Here is a 23,997-nt window from a genome sequence, read left to right as displayed (position 1 = left end):
CAGCATCAACAACAGTGAGCAAAAGGCAAGAACAGCAAAAAATTCTTACTCTGTGCCCAGCAAGACTCATCAGCAAGCATCCTCCCACCAGGAATCTGAAGTGAAGAGAAATGATTCCTTGATCTCTGATGTGTGAGATTGGTGTTAATCCAGAATGTTCTCCAAACTCTTACCCATATTCTCTCTCAGATCCTTAGTCTCTGCCAGAATTGCAGATATGCAGCTCCACTGGGGTAGTTTGAAATGGCTGAAGTAGCAATCCAGGGCTGCTGGCTGGAACAGAGTAAGGGATTGTCTGGGACATGGTGGGAGACACTTTCTGATAAAGTTGAGTAAAGCATTGCCTGTGGGGCTTCACATATTCTTACATCACTAAAAGTACATGGAGATATGAGTGGTTAAACAAAAAATGAAGGACTAGGCCTGTCTTCTAGTTCCTGCTTCCTGAAAAGAGGCCAGTGGGCCAAACTTTTAATTGTTTGGTTTGAGTACATGACTGAGCACTTCTTAGGCTCTTTCAAGAAAACCTCTTGAGATGTTTTCTTTGATATGAGCACAGAATAGTCTTTAGCTGTTCTAAAGTTTCTTCTCTGTGTCTGGATATCTTAGAAGCTGCTTTGGAAGGGTTTGCAATGGCCATTGGCACAGACACGAGGAAGAAGCTTAGTGTGACGGTGGGAGTTGCTGGGGCTGGCTCTTTGCCTGTGGAATGGCTCTGAAAGGCCATTTGTCCTCTCACAAGGATGTTTGGAATTTCCTTCTCAAGTCTGTCTGAGAAGGTGCAGCAGAGGGGAGGTATGGGCTTACTCTGAACCAGATGGTCATGGAAGAGCCACTGCATGCTTTTATTTGTTTCTCTGCATCCGGGAGGTGAGGGGACAGGGACACTCTGCTCTGAATAGCAGCAATGGGTGCTGCATGGTCTGCAATATGACATTCCCAAACTAGAATGGACTCTCTTTTTCCTGTAGATCATCCCCAGTGAAGGAGTGAGATGTGCAAAAAGTGACCAGTTGTGTTTTGTAGCAGCAATTTTATCAGTTAATTCTAAAACAGTGAACTCAAACAGGAAGTAGTATGAACCTTGTCTCTTTAGGATAACCACATCATATGTCAAAGGCATAAAACTGGAGCAGGACAGAGGTTGTGAAGGTTTCTTATCAGTGAGAAAAGAAAGTTAAAAAAAATACTTGAACAAATGACCCCTGTTTCAATTTGCCCTTCAAACTGGGAGTGATTAATTTAAATAAATTGTAACCATTGTACTTAGGACTTGCATAAAATAAGAGCCAAGAACATGATTATATTCTGGCACACAGTGAATTTGGAAAAGTTTCTTGACACTGTATTAATAACAGAAAAAGAGGAAGACAAGCCCTGTGGCAGGGGCAGAACTTTGGTTTCTGACCACTAGCAGAGAGTAAAGTAAAATGTTTTATGTCTAATGGATAACATCTAATAGTATGGATTATTAATAGGATGGAGGTGGCTCAAAATATGCAGCAAAAATGTTTCCTTTCTTTGAATTTTGTATTCTCACATTTAGGATGGCTACTACTGTAATACTGATTGATTTAATGTCACAAGGGAGGAAGGAGAAACTTCAGAGAATTTGTACTTCTGGCCATCCTGCTGCACCTGTGTTGTCACATTACAGTTTCCACTGTTAGGGTTTTTTCTCTGCAAAACCTATTACTGATGCTCTTTCTGTCATTCTGTTTATCTGCTCATTTTCTCTCTCTTCCAACAGTAAAAGAAAGGACAGAGTTCAGTTATTCAGGGTCAATAAAGATGAGGCACGTCCTTGGGATGTGTCAGGAACCCAAGATTTTAGTACAAAACATGGGTCTTTCTTTTCTCACTAAGTCTTTCTCTTCTCACTACTAAGTCTGTTTGCCATTTTGGATGAAGGGTTTTTTAGATTTGCCTCAGTGTGCCATGACTGAAAAACTCATGTATGTAATGCATATACTTCCTTCTGACACAATAAATTCAAGGAAACATTGTGTCTGGACACATGACCAACATTGCTGAAATAATCTGTGATTTTTGCTTCCTGCTTTGGAAAAGAAGTTGCAGAAAGACCAAACTTTCCCCTTGCAGCTAACTTATCTGTGTTGTAAAACATTTTGTGTTTATCTATCTTTCCCTTTTTGCAGGTGGTGGAAAAAAATGTGGATCCAGAAACAACCCTGCTGACTTATCTACGGAGAAAATGTATCCAGTGCCAGAAAAAAAACTGCAGAAAGCTTTAAATGCCTACAGCATTTCATAATTGTTTACTGTTCACTTCAGTACTGGGCAGAGCTTTTGCACAGAGTATAAGAGGGAGTGCTTTGCACTGTTTGGTATTTCTTGCTAGCAAAGATTACAGCTGCTATTCCAAACTTAATAACAAATTTTAAATTATATACTTTAAATGATTTATTAATACTTTAAGGAAAAACTTGTAATTTCACAGAATTATAATATGATGGAAAGGAAGCAATAATGAGATGAAAATAAAATTGAAGGAAATGTAAGCTTGTTCCACACAAAGAATAAAAAATTTTCTGGCCAAAACATTGTATTGGCTAGCTAATATCCCATAAATTGATAACCCTGTGCTGTTTATCAGATGGCTCAGGGAGGCAGGCTCGGAGGCAGGGGTTCCCCCCATGTACCATGGGTGTGTTTACATGAGCAGATGCAAGCAGTCACGTTTCACCCCTGCTTGAAACTGGTCACCATGTGAGTCAGAGCAGCTGCAGGAGCTGAGTAGCTATTACTGTCATGATCAGGCTGGCTGCTGCCAGACCAGGCCTGCTTCCATAGGTGGTGTCATTCCATGTTCTCTGAGTTTTGGTCTGGCCAAACTGTTCACAGTTGTGTTGGTGTATCCATACCGTGCTGCTGTGTTCCACTTGTCTGGGAGCTGAAGGAAGGAAGTACAGGGACATGAATCACACTCTTGGAGGTTTCCAGCAGAGCTATCAGCAGCTCTCCTTATCTGAGTATACCTTAGATGGATAAAGGTCAGGAGGAAATGTAAGTGGTGTTACTCTTGTGCCTAGGTGTGCCTGTCTTACTGCCAGAACTTTTATTTCTAAACTGGTAGATAACTAATGTAAATAGCTTTGTAAAGAGAGAATCTGAGCCCTTCAAAGCCTGCTGATCTTCTACATGAGCATTCGTGTTAGGGTCAGACAAATACTTTGAGAAACATATTTTACTGAGGCAGGTTAGCACTGTTGTCAAGAGAAACATTGGATGGCACGGGAAAGCTGTATTTCTGCTCAAGCAGGCACATGATTCTGTGCAAAGCAATGGTGGCTTTAAGGACATGGTTTCATTGTAGACTTGGCAGCCTTAGGTTTGCATCAAAGACGTGGTTTACTGGTGGACTTAGCAGCATTATGTTTATGGTTGGACTTGGTGATCTTAAAGATCTTTTCCAACCTAAATGATTCTATGATTCTCTAGAAACAGTCAGTGCCATACTGCAGTGAAGTCAAGATTGAGTTTCCTCTATCACAGTGTCTATTGCTTTTCCAAAAGCTCTGTGATACAGGGAAAGGCACTGATTATCTCAACTCAGTGTCCATTGCCAATGAAATCAGCTGATTTTTACCCCACCAAAAGTTTCCCAACATTAGCCAATTCTCTTTGCAATAAATAAGTGTCTAATTACCTTCTAATAAGTGAAGGAACCTAAGCAGAAGTGACCCAAGGAATTTTCTCCTGAACTCCCTTTGCAGAACATTTGCTGTAATTCCTGATTTTAAAGCACAGCCATGATCCCAGTAGTCTGTGGAGGAATCTCCTTAGGCTGGACCATACACTCTGTGAGCTCCCAGGTGTCTGGGCAGGGGTTCTGTGCATCTCCATGAGTTTTGGCTCTCAGTGTCTCTCTCCTGTGATTTTATGGGACCCAGGCTCCTGGGCAGTGTGCTTGGCTGGTTTTGTCCCTGTCAACTGTCCAGACATCAGAAATGGGGTAGCCAGACCATGACTTTTGAGCTGCAGGTAGTTTGTGAGCAGTTCAAATGCAGCTCCCAGCCAGTGCTAAACTGTGTAACTTGTAGCCCTGAGTGGCTGCCCTTCCTGGGAGCCTTCTGGGTGGTAGGAGTCACCAGGTGCAGGAAGAAGTCCAGCCCCACCACTGAGAGGTGCTGAAGGAGGATGTCACTGTGTGGCTCAGGGATGTGGCTGCATGCCTGAACAGCTCCTGCTCAGCAATTACCAGTGCTTTATCTCCCTTGTGTCATTTCCTTTTCTGAGTCATGGAGAGTGGGAACTGTTGCAGTTGAGGATATTTTTTTGTTTGTTTCTGAGAGTGTGTTGGAGTGTGGGCTGTGTCTTTATGAGGGGTTTGGGTGTTGATCTCAATAGTCACATGCCGGCTTTTGAAACTTTGCTTGTGTTAAATAATTTAGCAGAAGAAAGGAGTGATTTGCTTCCAGCAGGATCTTGTTGCTCAGCCTTGATTGATGACTTAAGCAAGTTTGTGCCAACTCTTTTTGTGTTTTCCTTAATTCCTGTTCTCTCAGTGGGCCTGTGTGGAACCAAACTAGGCTGTGGAGAAGGTGGATGTGGTGCTTGCACTGTTATGATATCCAAATATGATCCCTTCCGCAAGAAAATCCTGTATCCTTTGCAATCTGAACTCTGCAACAGAGAAATAAAATGGGGACAGATCCAGGTTCCTGACATACCAGATATGGTACTACTTTAAAAAAAAAAGTTATATAATGAATGTTTCTGCCAAAACATAATTTTTCACTTTCAGAATATAAGCTCAGAAGGCTGAGATAAGAAAGTATTTTTCTTCAAGCATTGCACAGTGTTTATAAGGAACTATTTCTTTGTGCCCTGCAATATCTGCACTGACTCTCATATAACTTTTTCCTGTGACAAACCATATAATGATTATTGTGATAAAATCTTTATTGTTATTGTATTATGACAATAATCTCATTTCTGTATGCCAGCAGATATTAACGTTTTTCTCTACTTGTACTGTAACTTTCAGAATTATTTCCTGAGACAAAATTTCCTTCTCTTCTCACTTTAATTGAAAGGGGAAACAATGGACTAGAAACAAAGGGGATGCAAAGAGAGGATGAGACAGTGAGACAGGCCTCAGTTTAGTTTTACTGTGGGGAACAGAAAGCACTGAAATCTTTAGTATATTTGGAATAATGCTTGGAGATACTATAACTTGGATCCTCTCTTAAGAGCATAGCCATAAGCAAGATATCTTTAGGGTCCTCATTCTGTCTTGATAGAAATGATATAAAATAGCTAATTCTTATATGAGTTTTGACAACATTAATCTCTTTTACCTTCAGTCTAGACTTTTCCCTCATGTTTACCATCTACAAACAGCTTTCTAGCTAAAAGACTGAGAACTCCAGGCTCTGGAGTAACTTTGTCAGTGTTCAGCTGCACAACATCTTGGTATTTGTAGTCTGCCCGTGTAAATTGCTTATATGGGTTCTGTATCTTAATGTGCAACAAGGATGTTTAAAGTTGCTATATCTAGGTGATATCCTATGGTGTATGCCTGGATCAAACTGCAAAGGAAATTGATTAGAGTTTTGGATTACTGGGTGCTGCTGTAGGACTTGATTTGTAATTAATTCTTGTATCACATCTACTTAAGTGCTCTTATTGTGTTCACTGCTGTAGCTTCTGAGTACTCTTCACTGCTCCTGTTCCCTTTTTCCTTTGCCGAGCAGCAGTGTCAAATGAAATGACCTTAATGTAGTGTTTTAGCCACCATACTGCCAATGCTTGTCTCTTCCCTGTCTGTGCCCTGCATCACGTGGCTGTAACTACTGTTGAAGGCATAGGAAACACCAAATCCAGGCTGCACCCAGCCCAGGTAAGCTATTAATACTGGTAACTTTAAAACCCTCTATGCGTGTTTTCTTGTGCTAATTAAACTTGTTCCAGAACACTGGGACCTCCACTAAAGCCATGAGGCTGACCCTCCACATGAGCAATCCATACTTGTAGGAATGGCTGAGTGACAGAACCGAACTCCTGAGGCAACGCTAGGGTTCTGTTCTGCCCCTAACAGGTTAACTCATGCTATCCTGGCTGAATTGCCACTGCTTTTGTCCTTGGGCTGCATTTGCATGGCTGTATTTGGTCCACATCCTGGTCTGGGAAGACTGATGTTGCGAGGAAAGCCAATCTAATGACCTGGAGTCAGGAAATCTGGGATAGGTTTGGGCTCTCCTGTGGCCTTCCACAAATGACTTTGGTTTCTGATCTTGCATACTTAGGGACCTTCCCTGCAGTAGTGAAGTAAGTTTTGGTTCAGTGATGTTTCTGGAGTCTGAAAATATTCTTGGTGAGGAGGAGTGACTGGGATGTGCATCCTTGCTCTTCTAGCAAGGTGTTACAGTGCAGCCTTGCCTCTCTTTGTCAGAGACCTGCTGCCTTAAGGTAAACTGTGATTCATCTCAGCTTGCACAGTGGGTTGGACTTGTGCCAGTATCTGAGGGAGTGAACAACGAAGTGAAAAATAAGTTTAATATACATGAATGATGGCAGCCTTTGTATTCTTTTCTCCCCTCCCACCTGAAGATTCTGACAGCTAAATTTTGAAATTCAAAGTCAGGTCTCGGCAGGTAACCCAAAGCTTGCTAGCATGGTAAATCTGAAGAATTCCTGATCTCCTTGGAATCTTCTAGTGGCCCTCAGTCACATTTTGAGTTCAAAGCCAGTGGCAGTCATGTTTTCTGGAAAAATCCCTTTGCCCAGGATTCTTCTCCTGGGAAGCCGAGAAGCCTCACAGAAAAAGGAAAACAATTCTTATCTCGTTTGCTTCTCCTGTGTTTTGCCACTTTGGAATGTGGTTGGAGATTTCTTATCCAACAGGTGATTGTTTCCTTAGTTTTTGATGTGAGTATTTTCACTCACTGGCCAATCACAGCCAAGCTGTGTCAAGACTCTGGAGAGAGTCACAAGTTTTCATTATTATCTTTTACCCTTCTGTAAGTATCCTTTCTGTATTCTTTAGTATAGTATAGTGTAGCATTCTTTACTACAATACAGTATCATAAAATAATAAATTAGCCTTCTATGAACATGGAGTCAAATTCACCATTCCTTCCTGCCCCAGGGCACCCCACAAATACAGTAGAAGCCTAGGTGCAAACTTTTCAAGCTGCTCTCCTCTTTGAAGGCTGTCCATAGATTAATTGACCAGAGAACATCTGATGATAATCTTAACTCCTCTGTGATACTGGGTTTTGCTTTTAACACGAGTGTAATAGAAACAAGCACAACAATGAACTCACCTTGATATTATGGGCTAATTGTGGTTTTTACTTTATCTCAGGAGAGAATTGCAAAGAGCCATGGGTCCCAATGTGGCTTTTGCACTCCAGGCATTGTCATGTCCATGTACACGTTGCTTCGGAACAACCCCGAGCCCCACATGGAGGACATTGAAGATGCTTTCCAAGGTAATATTCACAGCCCTGCAGGGGTGCAACCTGTTTTGCTTTATTTACATTTGCTTCACCCACTTGCATGGAGGTGCACCATTATTTAATGTATTTTGTTAAAAGGAGCTGGTGGTTGTGAGGTTAAGAGTAGCTTTTTCACTTGGAGGCCAGCCAGGTGCTACGAAATGAACGTCATAGTTCATAAGCATGGGCAAGTGGCCTCAGTCTGGGTTAGGAGCCCAAAAGGTGACCTGTCCTTGAGGGGCATGAAAGTGTCCTTGTTTATTCATTGCTGTCATAACAGCCTGCAGAAGTGACAGAGAACATGTCCTCAAGTCAAGGACCGAGACAGCAATGTGCAGTGATAGAGTGGGGCAGAACCCAACTGTGTAAATCCTGTGAGAGTCTACTGTTATTGCTGAGGTTAGAGTCATCACTGTTTCCAGCAGTGATCTGAGAGGAATGATGATGCAGGAGAAAGCAATCTCTGTGTAATTCTTGTAGGAATGGAGACAGACTAGGTGGTATACTGATAAGACTCACACAATTGAGATAAATGAATACTGAATAAAACAGATTGAATTTGTTCTAAATGAATTTCAGTTTAAATTTCAACAAAAAGGAATTGTAGGGTTGTTGCAAGGTTCCTAATGAAATTTCCCCCCTCCCATTTTTTTCATTAGCTGTATCAAGATTTGATAAGCTTTTGTGAGAAACAATAGAATGTTTTAAAAGAAGATAAATTTTTAGCTAAATGACACTAAATCCTTATCCTTTTGCTCTGGCAATGCAGGGAACTTGTGTCGGTGTACAGGCTACAGACCCATTCTGGAAGGATACAGGACATTTGCTAAAGTAAGTGGCTTTAGATGATGTTTTAAAAAAACCTGGAAAGTTGGTAGTCTTTCTCTCTGTTATTGAAACATGCCATGAACTCAAAAGGGGAGGAAGGAAATAAATATGCTCCAACAACCCAGCTCCAACTCTTGACCTCTGTTCATGTGATTCATGTGTTAATAATTCAGATAGAGTAAACCCTTTACTCTCTCCACTTGCTGGGGACACCTAAATAAGATCCACCTCATGGTCCCTTTTTGGATCACAAGAAATCAGACTCTGTAACTCTTTTCTGTCAGTCTCAGAAAAATTCACCCTCTCTGCACAATACAGCTTGCAGCTGATCCTGGTGTGGACAACCTATGAAGGTATGGTGCACTGGCAGGGACATGCTGTGGAGGAATTTGCATTTTTGAGCAGGAAAAGCTCTGGAAAGAAGTTGAAATCACTATTTTATAGCTCTTGCCCAGAATTATTCTGCTGGTTTGGGTGCAGTTTGAAGCTTTGCCATGAGTTTTCTCTAGTCCCTTTGTGCCTGAATGAGTGCTGGAGGCTGTGAAGAGGAGTAGATCATTATGTACTTCAGTGATTGCCAGCCACTCATGGGTCTACACTGATACTGAATATCAAAAGGAAAGAATTTACAGTGATGCCCATTAATTTAATTTTATTATCCAGAACTGCAGTTAACAAATGAGAATACAAGCAGGAGTGAGGTCCAATGCAAATGGTTGATAAACCCAGTTGATAAAAGCCTACTTGGATTTCCAACAGGCTTTCCACAGTGTCTCACCAAAGGATTTTAAAGACATTAGGGGTTAAGAAGGAAGATCTCTGTAGGTATGAAAGATTGGTTAAAAGGCAGTAGAGGAAAAATGGCATATTCTTGCAGTGGAGGGAGGTCACTGTTGTGGAGTTGTGTTGGGACTTGAGGTGGGAAGCAAGGCTGTTGCACCTATCCCTAAATGTGGTTTAAAAGAGTGTAAGTAAGGATATGAGAAAGTAAACTAACAGATATGAAGTTTGGGTAGTTAAGGCAGGAACTGGCTTTGAGGAATTTCTGAAGGATTTTATGAACCTGAGAGACTGGAGAATAGAATGGGATGCAAAACAGAAAACACTGCCATGGCTCTTCCTACACTTGAGTTCTCTGTGCAGTTCTGCTCCTCTCATCTCTAACAGGGTATTGCAGAACAGAAGAGGATTCAGAGAACTGGAACAAGGATCACATCTGTGGCAATCTGATTTCCATACCGAGAAGCACTGAGTGCACTTCAACATGAAAAGGAGATTCCAGGGAAGGGAAGGGACTCTACATAGCACAAACACTGGTTTCTGTTGACCTCTGATAGAGATCAACAGAATTGTGATTAGAGGTGGAATGTGAACAGGCATCTGCTATTTCCTGCCTCTCCCAGTAAAAGATCATTTCAAGAAATGAAATTAATAGGAGTCAGATCAAAAACAAAGGCAGATGGTCTCTGTGGAGTATTGGCTTTGTATTGTATGTGCTTTCAGCCTTCTCTGGGTGTCTCCTCACGGCTCCAGAGCTAACTGTTGAATGGTCAGAGTAGTTCCAAACCAGAACAAGAGGTTTATCAGCACAGTAGGCATGACGCTGCAGGATATTGCCTTCCATTGGCAAGAGAAACACCTCTGTGGTTGGCACCTTCCTTCTGCTTTGGATATTTCTCTCAAAATGGGATCAAACCTACTTAATTTCCTTGGAATCTGCATATTTTTTCTCAGAACGGTTTTTGTTCCCACAGGACATGAATTGCTGTGGCAAAGTTGTCAATGGCACTGGATGCTGCCGTAGTGGGAAGGAAAATACCATGGTAAGCTGAATGTTAAGACTCATAACCTCAATTTTCAATATAGCATTGGAGCTTTGATGTGTTAGTCACCTCTCTGGCTCTGCTGTGGTGCAGATACTCAGAGCTTCTCTGAGCTGTTTTTGTTGTCTATCTCTTGGAAAATGCTGGGAATGTATGTCCCAATGAGCATGAATGGCCATCATGATGTGGGTTTTAAAACAGTGATGTTCCTTCTGAGTCTGCAAGGAGCAGCCCTTCTGTCAAATAGCATGGTGACAACTGTAAGCAGTCTGTTACCAGCTTCTGGTGCACTGAAGTGATACATTTTCTGTGAAAACAGGTCTAAATTCCCCACTCTGAACTTTCCCAAATTTTGCCATCCAGTGATGAATGAAGCAATTTCCTCTCTGTTCCAAAACTGCACAATCGGAATCTTTTGGAATATCTGGAGGGGAAAAAAGTTAATCACGTTGTATGTATCAGTCTAGGTACAAAACAAATGAAGGAATAGAAAGAAGAAATTGGTGCTTAAGGTAGTGTGAGTATAAAATAAACTTAGGAAGCAGAGAATACAATGAAATTCATTACCAGAAATTTCCAGGGTACTTCTGTGGATTGGTTCTTAGGAAACATCCAGTGTTGCATGGAATAGTCCAACAATTAAGACTGCTTGGAGTCCTTTCTTTCAAGGAGTTTATTAATTAAAAATGTGACTGCAAATTTCTAAAATCTGGGGATTGATAAAAGAAGAGGGCCATATTCTGTAAAAGTCGCAATGTTCTGACTATGTTTAAAATAGCTGGAGTGTGCTTTTTTCTTCTTCAGAATGGGGGCTGCTGTGGAGGAAAAGCCAATGGTCCAGGCTGCTGCATGAATGGGAAAGAGGAGAGTGTGGTAAGGTGCCTCTCAACTAGTACTTTTTCCTTTATTTCTGGTGTTTGAAAGTCTTAGATCTGGCTCATTGCATGCCCAATCCTGATGCTTTTATTTTGTCAATATCTATGCAAAGCGATTTAGACTAATTTATATTTTATGGTCAGAAGACCATACCTCAGAAAAGGTGTATTTGACATGATTCAACATGCCAGTGTGAAAGGGATGTCACTTTTGATTGACTAAAACATATTAGTGTGTTCAGGGTTGAGGGTTCTGACAAGACATGCAGGGGAATCAGAAAAATATAACTGGAGGACCTTAAATGCTGAATCAGGTGGCATAATTTTGCTGTGTTTGCCATGTTTTGCTCTATGAAAACGTAACAGGGATTTGAGTTGAAAGAGGAATAATGAGTTATGGTTATATGTGGAGAGCTTTCTCCTCAGTCATTAGCCATTTGCATTTTCTCTGTCACAGACAATGACCTCCTCCAGCCTGTTCAATTCTTCTGAGTTCCAGCCACTGGATCCCACACAGGAGCCAATCTTCCCACCAGAATTAATGGTAAGTTGATTCAGAAAGAAATAGCAGTGATTTGTTGGCTTAGTTGTTCTGCACAAGGTTTGAGTGACTCTGTCCTGAGGAAATGGCAGGGCAAAAATGGCTGCTAATGAATGAAAATGCATGGGCATGAATCCTTCCCTGTTTTATAAAACACAAGGTGTTTGAGCCAGGGTGGCTTAGAAGAAATATGCAGGCCAGGTGCCAGCTGCAGCAGTCTGGCTTTCTTTCTGCTTCTCACCATATGTCTCTCTGCTCTTGGGTTGCCTTCCTTCCCAGTCACTGCCTGTCCGGGGGTGGAACAGTAGCTAAAATCCAAATATCAATTGACTAGGTCAGATGTGAACTTCTGCATCAAATACAGATATATCTGAGCTTGTCTCCCTGTGTTCCCTTTAGAGTGTAGGAAGAGAAGTAGGAACTTGTGGTGGTTTTGTGTGAGAGGCATTCATGGAAGTGATGTAAAGTTTTTAGCTACTGGAAAGTTTGTGTTTTTGTAAAAAAAACATGTTAAAGATGAAAGAAACTCAGGATTTTTTTCTTTCTTTTCTGGTTGATAGAGGTAACAAGGGTTGGGTGGTTTTTGCTACAGGCCTGGACCCTTTTCCCAGGGTGTCTTCCCCCAGTTGGTTTTTGGGTAGGGCAGGAGAGGCCGCAGGGCCAATGTTGGGCCTGGCTGCCATTTCTGACATCTGAGCAGGACCAAGCTGGACCTGCCAGCCCCTAGAGCTGCCCTGGGCCAGGCTGGCTCGGCCAAGATTCCACCACCAATAAATATTCACCCACAACCACCGGGCAGGACAGAGGAGAGGCCATCAGCCCCCCTGGCTGCAGTTCCCACCACAAACTACCAAGCCTGGCCTGGGTCAGGTAATCATCTGCAAGCCCCAAACAAAATATTAAATCTTGCAATGCTTCAGTCCTCCCCTGAGTGAGAGAAGGAACAAAAATGCAGACAATGTAAAGGAATTCACAGAATGACCAGGTTGAAAGAGACCTTAAAGATCATGGAGTCCAACCCAACAGCATGAAGATGCCAAAGTCAATGAAGAAGCAATCCCAGATAGGAGAAATGAGGAGATACCTTTGGTTCTAGGGTAAAATTCCCTTGTAAAGATATGAAAAAACTCTTTTTACCTAAAACACATAAAGGTATAGAGATGAAAGTATTTAAATTGTAGATATTGAGCAAAGGCCTTCATACTAAAGCAAATGTTAAAGTAACTGTAATCCTATGAAAAGTTTAAACAGAGAAAGAGAAAAAAGTAATAAAGATCTTGTGCCCTTAAGAAGAAAATAATTTCAGAAGTAAATAATGAGAACTTTTGCCTTTAAACAACTCATCTTCAAAACAGTACCCCATAAGTTGACATGGCCCATAAACACAACTGTGAGAAAAACTTGTAGAAAATGAGAGGAATTTCATGATTTCAGATTTCTCCAGACAGTTGCTATTTGTAGAGAGAAGCACAAGGAAACTGTTTTCTTGTAGAGAAGTCTCCATAACATTAAAAAAAAAGACAATTTTAGAAGTAGTAAACTGACTGAAATTTTAGTTTTTGTTTCTTTATATTGTCATTGGGAAAGAAAAGATTGTGGGGGGAAGAGAAGTGTCCTAAAGGTATTTTATTCTAATTCCTATTACTCTTTTAGTTACTATTAATAAACTTTCCTTTATACCCTTTTGGTGTTTCAAACCTACTTTACCTTTCTCCTAATCCTATCTCACAACAAAAAATAAATGAGTACACTAATAATTAACAACACTGAACCCATCACTCTCATTAATACATTAACCATAAAATCTCAAATTAAGAAAGCAAAACCACTACAGAATTACAAGGTGTAGCTGAATACATATCTCAAATAGTTGTCTTTTCAAAAAACTCCCCTCACCACAGCAGAGTACAAGTTGGTTGGCTCACCATGACATTAAAAGTTAGGTGAGATGAGTTCCTCTCCATGTTTCATTCCTGTCTTTTTCAGGGATCCTCCCCCTAAGCAATGTGTCCCAGCCAGGAATCTAATCCAGCACATGACACATTTACAGCTTCCTTCACATTTAACAACTGAAATTCAATCATTAATTCTGCTGCTGTGTCATGAACTAGAGCATGAGTGGGTTCTCTTAGACCATAGCTTGAGATAGATTCAGCTTGAGATGGGGCTCCTCTGTTTCTTCTCCAAGATGTTCTCCTGCCCAAGGAGATTTCATGTTGATTTCATGTTTTCTTTAGTCACTGGGTAAAGTAGTTAAAAGGGGAATCAGAACCTGGCCTAGCAGGTTAATTGCACTTCATCTGTGCTAAAGACTGACATTTTTGGATTGAGATGAGAATGGAAAACCCATTGAAGCAACTGGAGCCACGGGCATGTGCCAGAGCCTTGGAGCTTGCTGGCACAGATCTTGCTAGGGAGGTGTGGCAGCAGGATGCACCTGGCAGTAACAGGAAGGGAGAACTTTTGTCAGCAAGAAGAAGACTTCCATCACATCCAGCAGAAGGATGGGGAATGGCAAACTGCCAACCACAGTGGGGATATCCCAGCCCCTTGTCAGTAACTTGGCTGAGATGGAGCCCAGCGTGGCACAGGCATGGGGCAGCATGTGAGCAGGGATTCTTGGCTTGATGTAGGGGCTGAGCTCTGTCTGAATTCCCTTCTGCAGACTCAGAGTAAGAAACAGCAGAAGCAGATGTGTTTCAAAGGCGAGCGTGTGATGTGGATCCAGCCCACAACTCTCGATGAACTGGTGGCTCTCAAATCCCAGTACCCCAATGCCAAACTCGTTGTGGGGAACACAGAAGTGGGTAAGAGAAAGAGCTGATGCTTATTATGAACAGTTGGAAAACCTTCCATTAAGTAATTTGTGAGAACAGTGTAAATGGAAGCCTCTTTCATGTCATTGCTTTTAAAAAGCTATTTATTTTCAGGTTGTATGTAGGAACAGGTTTTCTTCTCAGGTAGATTAATCTCACTGTGAATGTTTTTCTCCATTCTTTTCTGTGTCAGGTGAAAAAAATGCTATTCCAGATCTCTGAGCCTCTGTGCTATTTTGTGGAATTTTGAGAAGAGGGAAGTGACACAGCATGAAATGTCCCCATAATCAAATTAATTCAGTTGTGAAAGCTGCATTTTGAAGGACTTTTCAGTGAGAAAATTCTCAAGACTTGAAATCTTACTGCCTTCTCACACCAAATAGATACTTTTGCAAATATAAGTGCTGAGGAGGATAATTCAGACATATTTAGTAATTCTGTTGTCTTGAGCAATTGGTTCATGAAAGAATTACTAAATGTTATAGGGTTTATTGCATTAATTTTCCTTTCTTGAAGGATTATGTGCAGCAGTTGCCATGTCACACAAGTACCAAACAGTGTCTTTTCCTTAAGGTATTGAGATGAGGTTAAAGAACCTGCTGTATCCAGTGATAATAGCACCAGCATGGATCCCTGAAATGAATGCTGTTCAGCACACTGAAACAGGTGAGCAAAAAAGAGGCAGAGCACCTGTGAGGTGAGTGGGGACTCCATGGAGGAATAAGGAGGGTGTGAAGGAACATCCCCAGATTAAAGATTGTTTTCATTATACCTTTCATAAAAAGTATATGTTACACCTTTCCCATTTTCCCACAGGAAATCAAGTGAGTGATATGTAGAAAAGTGAGCTGGGGACATCCCAGAGAAAAGGAGGTTCAGGGGTGACCTTAACACTTTCTAGAACTCCCTGAAAGGAGGGTGTAGCAAGGTGGGGGTCAGTCTCTTCCCCCAGGTAACAAGTGACAGGACAAGAGGAAACTGCCTCAGGCTCTGCCAGGAGATATTCAGATTGACATCAGGAAGAATTTCTTCACTTGAAAGCGTGGTCTAGCACTGGGCTGGGCTGCCCATGGAGGTAGTGGAGTCACCACCCCTGGAAGTGTTCAAGAAATGACAGGACATGACTTTTGCTCCTGTGGTTTAGCTGATGTGGTGGTATTTAGGCAGAGGCTGGACTCAGTGATCTCTAGAGGTCTTTTCCAACCTTAACAATTCTGTAATTCCATTGCCTTTAGCTTTGTGATGGAAATGGGTCAACCTTACAAATAGAAGTACCTAGGACAATTTAGTGCATGTGGCCCAGTGTCTGGTAGGATATTTAAAGTGTGGAAACTGGAAAGGACTTGGAGTTCACTTCTCAAAGGACAGACTAATACCTAAAGGAGGCCAATATTGTTAATAATACGCTGATGCAAAAGGGTGGTGTGTTACTGTCATGTGGGAGACAGCACCAGCATGAGCTGTGGTTTAAAGGTGAATTTTATTCTGAGGATGTGATGTTTACATGCAGTGCATTCTAAATAGTCTGGTGTTACTGAAGGTCTAATTGAACTCAGTGGCATCTGAGCTTTGCAGACACAGTAACTGTCCTTGTGTACCTCAAAATTTTGGAAACCAACGTTTCTTTTCCTTTGTTTGTGTACAGGGGTCACCATTGGTGCTGCCTGTACCCTGAAGTCAGTCGAGGAGGTGATGAGGAAAGCAGTGGCAGACCTTCCTCCCTACAAAACAGAGATTTTCCAGGCTGTCCTGGAGCAGCTGCGCTGGTTTGCAGGGCCTCAGATCAGGAATGTTGCTGTAAGTGACTCAGGAGCACCAGGGGCTGGAGTTGAAGGCTCAGTCTGAGGAGCTGCCCTGCCTCAAGCAGCGTTGGTGTGCCCTGTGCATCTCACAGGAGAGCATTTGCAAACCTTGGGAAAGAAACCAGCACACAAAAATCAACCCCAGAAAGTGCTGGGGTCTCAGCTGGTGTCTGTGCTGCACTAATGTCACACATGGAAACATGGTAGTTCTTCAGCTTTTCCACTGCTGTTATCACCAACTGGGGGGAACTGCAGTGAGATTTGACTAATTGAACGAAAAAAAGGTATTTAGAGTGCTGGACAAGCTTCAAAGAAGCAGGTGTGTATATATTGCCATGACAACTAGGGCAATCATAGAGTTAATGTATCAGAGCTGGCAAATTTTCCTCAAGTTTTAAAGGGGAAGGTGTGTTCAAACTCCATGTGCTCTAAGAAAAAAATACCAAGCAAGCAGTTAAACCAACCTACCAAACAAGAACTTTTGTTCCACAAGACACTGTGCCATGCATTTGTTTTGCAGCCAAAACCCTTGGGTCCTGGCTGTTACTGAAAATACCCTTTTTAGTTTCATGGATCCTCCCTTAATAGCAGGTACAGTGATTGCACAACAATGCCATAATTCATATGAGGTTTAAGCATGAGGTAGTCTTGATGCATTACCAAAACACTGTTCTAAATCTGTTTCAGGCAAATGTTAATATTGTCTGAGACAGCATCTGATTTTGTGGGGCTTAGGTTTTCCCAATTAATTAAAGACCAAAAAATGCTTAGATTTTGAATAGTTATCTGATGCATCATTTTCACTCTAGGCTATTGGTGGGAATATAATGACAGCAAGCCCAATTTCTGACCTAAATCCTGTGTTAATGGCAAGTGGAAGCAAACTGACTTTGGTATCAAAAGGTAAGTCAGTTACATTTCCCTGTGGCACTGAGGGGACTGGGATAGTCAGCAGCCCTCTGCCATGGGTTGATAGGTCAGGCCACAACTTGAAAGTGGAAATTAACATTATTGGTCTGAATCCTCTGTGTTTTCACACTTTTTGAGGCTAAAGTCCTAAAGCTAGAGCTAAGGTTGGCTTCCTAAAGAATTTTGAACTTCTGTGCCAGATGGAATCTCTGGTACTGTGTATATATTTACAGACACATCCTTGTGAAGAGCTGGTTGAAGATGTGTACTAATGAAAAATAATAGGCATTAAATAGTTTCTGCCACTATCATACTTTAATCCTTCTGGTTTATTCAGATAAAGACTGAAACTTGGGTTGTTTTCGTTTTTTTTTTTTCTAAGAAGAAAGCCAAGTATTTCAGTTTTTATTTGTTCTTAGGAAATTTTTTTTAAATTGTATCCTTGAAGTAAGTGGACTGCCCAGTCAGTGGACTGGGTTTGTGTGCAGGCTAGGGAAAGGAGAAAGAGGGGGATTTAATTAGTATTGGAAACTGGCTCACCTGGAGGCTAAGCTTTAATTAGATAAAGAAGGAGATCTATTTTTATCAGTTCATGTACAAAGAAAACTTAATGTGTAGGCAGAAGCTGTTATAGATTCCGTAAATACCAAAATAAATCTGAGAAAGATTTTCCTGATTTGGTGAAAGAGAGTGGAAAGATGAAATCAGATACCGAGAGTGATTTGTGTGGTTTGAAGGCTTTTCCACACATACTACTGTCATTCTTCATTTTTTCACCACTGATGTCCCTTTGCTCTACAGAGGGCAAAAGGACTGTCACCATGGATGAGAAGTTTTTCACTGGCTACAGGAAGACAATAGTTAAGCCTGAAGAAATACTTCTCTCTGTTGAAATACCCTACAGCAAAAAGGTAAGTTTGTAAGAAAAAACTTCATTGTCTGTGGAGCTAAAATGCTGTTATTTTAGTGTTGTTTTCAAAGTTAGGCATCTTTTTCCACTCCCAAATGCTTATGTAGTCCCAAGTGGACCAGGAAACGAGAATTATTTGGAGAAAATTGAGCAGCACACTTTTCTTCACAAGCAAGAGGAAGCAGGGCTCTATGATAAAGTATGGTAAGCTCAAGAATTTTTCTAGTGCAAGGAAGAGTAATTTCACTTTATTATCTGAAGCTTTTTGAGTGCATTTGGTAATGATGAGAAGTGTCAAAATGATGTTCCCAGAGGCAGAAGTTCTGCTTGAAAAGCAGAACAGAAAAGGTTTTAGCAATTTCTGATGCAGACTGAAGTTAATGTGCCAAAGATTCCTGCTTAATTTCTGTGAGCTTATATGGGAAATGAAATGGGGAAGAGTCAGTATGGATAAAAGGGAAGTTCAGTTTCTGCATTCTTGCAAGATGTCAACCACAAGGACTGGCTATTAGGGCATTTTGGCTATGTAGGCTTCCTATGAGGCTGTAGCAGCATAAACCACAACTGATTCAGTGTCTAAGAAGTAAAACTCTGCTCTTTCCTTTAGGGCTGAGAACATCAGACTGTAATTTTATGCTTGTGAAGGTGTTTACCTTCTTAGGGCTTGTGGCTCCTAGTCAGAAGATGCAAGGACTTGCAGTATGGTGATGCATTTTCTTTATAAATGGAAAACACTGATTTACTTGAAGTGCCATTGTATTATGGGAGAGAACAAGTAAATCCTTTGTCTATCCTCTCAATTTTTTCTATTTAACTACTAAAGGAACAAATTATTTTATTTATGGTGCGTTTTCCATCTATTTCTGGGCAATCCCTCTTTGGTCTTGTGATAAAGGCATCATTTTTTGCCAAAATGAGAAACGTGTTTGAGGTTGCCAATGGAAAGCACTGTATTCCTCCATCCATATGGCAATCTCCTGGCAATTTCACAAAACAAACAAATGTTTACAAGCAGGGGCAGTGGCTTCAGCCCTCTGCAGCTCATTGATCTGAAAAACTAAAATGACTTTTTAACTCTCAACTGCATGGTTTCTTAGCTGATCTTTGCTCACAAAGAAGGAGGCTGAGGTTCTTCAGGGCATGTCTGAAGGTGCTGGCATGTAGCAGGCACAGTTTTCTGCAACTGTGATTTCCTCATGAATGAAAGCAGGGCTGTTGCAGCACACAGCTAGATAGAATTTTTTGGTTTATTTTTGTTTGAAGCTGATGTTATGCCTTGCATTCATGTAACTTGTCACACCAAAGGGAAGACTGGCCAAACAACAGAAAGAATTAACATACTCTGTTGTTTGCCAAGCGACCCAGGCAGACATGTTGATGTGATGGTTCACTTACCTACACTTCAAGGTGATGAGTGCCTTTCCTCCCACAGGACTCTGAATGAAGAAAATTAAGGTGTCCTGTGAGGAGAGAAGGCAATATTGCCCTCTTTTTGCAATCATGTTATTGGAAATCTCGTGATTATGCAGTAAGAGAGGAGGCTGCTTTTTCTCCTCTTTGAAAGCTAATTGTTTTAACAAGCAGAGTGGCAGAATGTCCTCACTGGAAGGATGCTATTGATGCTCCTCTGCTATTATCTGCTGGCTGCTGAGTAATTATTTGGATTCAGGAAATGAAGCACACCCTTCAGTTATATCTCCAGTAACAAGTGCTTGATGCACAAAAGGGGCCTCTTGTGAAACTGTTGTCATTGTCAAGAGGAGAGAAATTTTTCTGTCTGAGAATGAAAGAATTGCTGTCCACTTCAGATTAGAGGTAATTAATGAAGCAGACTGCTGTGCTGTGTGGAGTCACTTGGAGAGAAGAAATTTGTCAGAAGGCTCTCCAGAAGGGCAGTGCAAAGACATCAGATCTGATTCCTCTCTTAGCCTGCAGGGTGCCTGAACAGCAATTTGTCCTCACCTGCAGTACAGGCAGGTACTGAGAGGACTGACCATGCTGTGACTCCAGGGTGTCATTGCATGGTGCATCCTGGTAAAGTGTTAATCTCATATTTACAGCCCCTCTTTATAAGGGAGCTGCTGAGTTTTGGGCACTGCAGTTGCTGGTGCATTTACAAGAATTTCCTCGCTCTGTGGAGACCAGGATGGTAACTGAGAATTCTATTTCCTGTAGCAGATTAAATTTTCTTTTATTCATTATTCTGGTCTACTGAATAGACTGAATTATTAATACTGAATTATTCTGGTCTACTCTAGAACTGAGAGACATTTGTGATTACTGATTTCAGCTCTTGCAGATTTCAAAGGCTTCTGAAGGGAAGGGGTTTAGGATATGGGTTTTACTGATTAGACTTCCAGCTTAGCAGCCTGGGAGGAAGAAAAACTTGTTGAGAAACTGTAATTTTGTTTATGCACAAACAATCTGTCTTGGAAAAATGTGACAGGCACGAGCAGATCTCTGTCAAAGCTTGTTTCTCCCCACAGTCCTAGGCTTGGTAACAACCACTGAACTGATACATTAGAATTAATCACTGAATTATGTGAAAATAAACAGTGCTGCTTGATCAAACATGTCCTGCTTGGCCCTGCACAATGAATCAACCAGATACTGTTGCCTGGGATAGCTCATGCACATACAGATAGGTAAACAGCTTGTCCACATTTACACTCCAAAGCATGCCAAGGTAGAGGATAAAGAAATATTTTCCTGTTTTTCAGGGTGAATACTTCTCAGCTTTCAAGCAGGCTTCCCGTCGTGAGGATGACATTGCTATTGTGACCTGTGGGTTGAGAGTCCTGTTCCAAGATGGCACAAGCAGAGTGGAGGAGATAAAACTAAGCTATGGAGGAATGGCTCCTACCACTGTCCTGGCACTAAAAACTTGCAAGGAGCTCACTGGCAGGTAGGAATTTTTCCTGTGATAAAGATTGTCTCATGGAACAGTGCGAATTTTTACAGGAGCAGTTTAAATATCTAAAACATCCTAAATGCTCTCTAAAAGTAGATCAAAAAAGAAAGGATAGGGGAAGAAGTATAGTTATGCTTCTGCAGCAGTGTTTTGTGTAATACCTTGCTTCCTCCAGTATGCCTTACCCTCAAAGATCCATGCCATTCTCTCATTCAGAGAGACATTTTCTTTCCAGATTCACTCATCAGTTGAAGTGGACAGCAGCTAGATGTTTTCATGACCTACAAAACTGGGTTCATTTCAAACTGGATGGAAAAAATCAAGGTTTTTATCATGCAATAGCTTTGCCATATGTTTAGGGAAGGTAGCATGAGCCCAAGATGACATCAAAGCACACATGTGTGCTATGAACAGATAGAACTGATGGCTGTTGCTTGACAGCTCATGGGAACAGCACGAAGCTCTATCAGGGCCTGTTTAGGTTGGATATCAGGGGAAAAGTTTCTTCACCTAGAGGGTGGTTGGGCACTGGAGCAGGCTCCCCAGGACAGTGGTCACAGCACCAAGCCTGACAGAGTTGAAGAAGCATTTGGACAACAATCTCAGGCACACGGTGTGACCCTTGGGCTGTTCTGTGCAAGGCCAGGAGCTGGACTCCATGATCCTGATGGGCCCCTTCCACTTCAGCATATTCTGTGTCAGATGAGTTAGTCTGGCCTGGTGAATTTAGGTCTGAACAAAGGTCTCTGTGTCCCCTCTGTTCCCTTGCAGAGACTGGAATGAGAAGCTGCTGCAGGATGCCTGTCGCCTGCTGTCGGCTGAGATGGATCTGTCTCCTTCCGCTCCTGGGGGCATGGTGGATTTCCGACGCACCCTCACCCTCAGCTTCTTCTTCAAGTTCTACCTGACAGTCCTTCAGAAACTGAGCAAGAGTGGCACTGTGAGTGCTCCTTGGCAAGGCAGATTTGGGGAAGGAGAACCTCTTTGTACTGCCTTGGTGGGGAAGGCACGGGGAGAGTTCAGATTTGAGCAGAGTCCTGCCTGATAACAAAATCCATGCTGCAATAGCTGCCCTACTGCTTGCATAACAGTGACTTGTACATCTTCCCACTTGCTTCCTCATGGCACTCTCCCCTTGAGGTGGAAGGGTGTAGCTCTGTGGTTCACAGGATGATTCCTGGGCTTCTTCCATTTGCTGCATTACAAGTGGTCTTGTGGCTCTGTGGTTGTTCTTGGCACAGAGCCTGAGCCTCGTTCGCCTTTAACTCCATAGATTATGGATTACCTTAGGTGGGAGATGGAGAATGGTAAATATCCTGAGCTACCAGGGAATGTGAGAAAGGAGTTGGAAGGGAAGGTGATTTTCTTTAATATGTCTCTGGCAGAAAACTATGTGTGAGCCTGTCCCTTCAAACTACATCAGTGCTACAGAGTTGTTTCACAAAGATCCCATTGCAAATGCCCAGCTCTTCCAAGTAAGTAGCAGCTTTCCCAAGTAAGTAGCAGTGTCAGCATGACATAACTGCAGGTTTTTCTGTAGCTCAAACTCTGCTTCTTATCTTCTTGTCTCCCTAAGTATGGTCATCACATAAACTTTGATAATGCCATGCATGTAGCTTGTATTTGGGTCTCAATCCTTTCCTCATTTTCGGATACTATTCTTTCCTATTATTGCCCAAGAGAGCCTAAGCTTTCTTTGTTGCTGAGGGATTTATAAAAATTGCTTTTCTTCCTGTACCCAGCTCTATATCCAAACTGAAATTCCCCTTCTGTTTTCCCCAGTTATAGCCTGCCTTTCTTGGCATCTCTCAGGCTTCACACTCATGTATCTTCTTTCTTATTTCTCTGTTAGTGACCCATTCTCTTCAGCTTTGAGAGTAGAGTCCAGTTTCAGAACTTGAGCTTTCTTACGCAAGATGTGAAATCAAACCCTTCCCTTCCACAGCAATTTCAAAACCCAAACTGCTTTCACTTCATTCCCTACAGCTCCCCTCTGTCTAGCTACACCTTGTGGCACCTTGTTTACCTTCCTTTCACACAGGACTGAGCCCCCATCCCATTCCCCATTCACTAGAATGTCCCACAGTGCTCTTTGCTCTCCCATCAATGCTTCCATCCCCTTCCTCCCAAGCCAGCAGTAGTCAGCCACGTGTTTTACTCCAGGAAGTGCCCAAGGGGCAGGCAGTGGAAGATATGGTGGGCAGGCCTCTGGTGCACTTTTCAGCAGCCAAACAAGCCAGTGGAGAAGCTGTGTATTGTGATGACATCCCTCACCTGGAGAACGAGCTGTACCTGACGCTGGTCACCAGCACCAAGGCCCACGCTAAGATCCTGTAAGTGCTGCTTCTCCCTTCCAAATGTTGGAAGCATCCTGTTCCTGGTGGCTTGGAAAACATCAATCTGTCAGGGTGTGGGTGAGGGAAAGGTTTTGCTTAGGTGGGAACTCCAGTTCTTTGCACATTGTTACGTGGAGGCGAGCTCTGTGTGTGTGTGACAGCTGCCTTGCAAGCTGTCAGTGGGAATGTGAGGGAACCAGAACCAAACTTTGGGCTTTGCTGAAGCACAAAAGCCCTCAGCCTAAGCCCAACTTTTTGTATTTCCCATCTCTTATACTCAGGCATGCAGGATTAAAAAGGAGCAGGGTAGGAGAGCACCACAGAGGTTGGGATGTCATTTTAATCACTAACTGGAGCATGCAGCTTGAAGATTCTCCTTCTATCTGCCTGAAAAATTAGGTTGTAAGATGCAATTCTACCAGCTCTCCTGCTGGTGAGTCAGCTGTGGGCACTGGATTTTGCCTTGCATGGTGCTTGCCTGCACTGGCTCAGATCAAGCCCTCTGCACAAAAGTCATTTGTGAATTGGCTTCAGCTGTGAGGTGTAGCCCTGTTTGTGCTTGGCCATAGCAAGGTGGACAGGTCAGTATTTGGAAGTGCAGCTGTCTCAGAAAACATCTTGTCCATCCAGGGCATGACTGGTACCTAATTTATAACAATAGTGAATAACCAATTCCTAAAGGCCAATCCTGGCAGGTAATGCCATCCACATTCTCATGTGGATTTTAATGCTGTCATATTGCAGGACTGGCTGCCCCCACAAACCCTAATTTTGTTTATG

The 23,997-nt window shown here is 42.2% G+C and overlaps 1 protein-coding gene across 2 annotated transcripts in view; it reads left to right on the top strand.

The window, feature by feature from the left end:
* The window catches only part of XDH (xanthine dehydrogenase), a 51,792-nt gene that overhangs the window by 5,002 nt on the left and 22,793 nt on the right, over positions 1–23,997 (top strand). The window contains exons 2-18 of one of the 2 annotated variants that reach the window (XM_071421527.1): positions 2,160–2,217; positions 4,530–4,626; positions 5,758–5,866; positions 7,334–7,460; positions 8,236–8,297; positions 10,049–10,117; positions 10,922–10,990; positions 11,450–11,536; positions 14,199–14,340; positions 14,923–15,015; positions 15,995–16,146; positions 16,961–17,054; positions 17,862–17,971; positions 20,691–20,875; positions 21,653–21,821; positions 22,267–22,356; positions 23,045–23,214. In XM_071421527.1, coding sequence (XP_071277628.1) covers positions 2,160–2,217; positions 4,530–4,626; positions 5,758–5,866; positions 7,334–7,460; positions 8,236–8,297; positions 10,049–10,117; positions 10,922–10,990; positions 11,450–11,536; positions 14,199–14,340; positions 14,923–15,015; positions 15,995–16,146; positions 16,961–17,054; positions 17,862–17,971; positions 20,691–20,875; positions 21,653–21,821; positions 22,267–22,356; positions 23,045–23,214 — 1,883 coding nt within the window. Of the gene's footprint in view, positions 1–2,159; positions 2,218–4,529; positions 4,627–5,757; positions 5,867–7,333; positions 7,461–8,235; positions 8,298–10,048; positions 10,118–10,921; positions 10,991–11,449; positions 11,537–14,198; positions 14,341–14,922; positions 15,016–15,994; positions 16,147–16,960; positions 17,055–17,861; positions 17,972–20,690; positions 20,876–21,652; positions 21,822–22,266; positions 22,357–23,044; positions 23,215–23,997 lie in introns of those variants that run through there. The other variant, XM_071421517.1, reaches the window with a different exon arrangement.

This window comes from Agelaius tricolor, unplaced genomic scaffold (assembly GCF_023055355.1).
Source record: "Agelaius tricolor isolate 1412-34295 unplaced genomic scaffold, bAgeTri1.0.p SCAF_1, whole genome shotgun sequence".
In the NCBI taxonomy this organism is placed as follows: Eukaryota; Metazoa; Chordata; class Aves; order Passeriformes; family Icteridae; genus Agelaius; species Agelaius tricolor.
The sequence above is the reverse complement of the archived record's forward strand: the minus strand, read 5'-3'. Positions and strand labels throughout refer to the sequence as shown.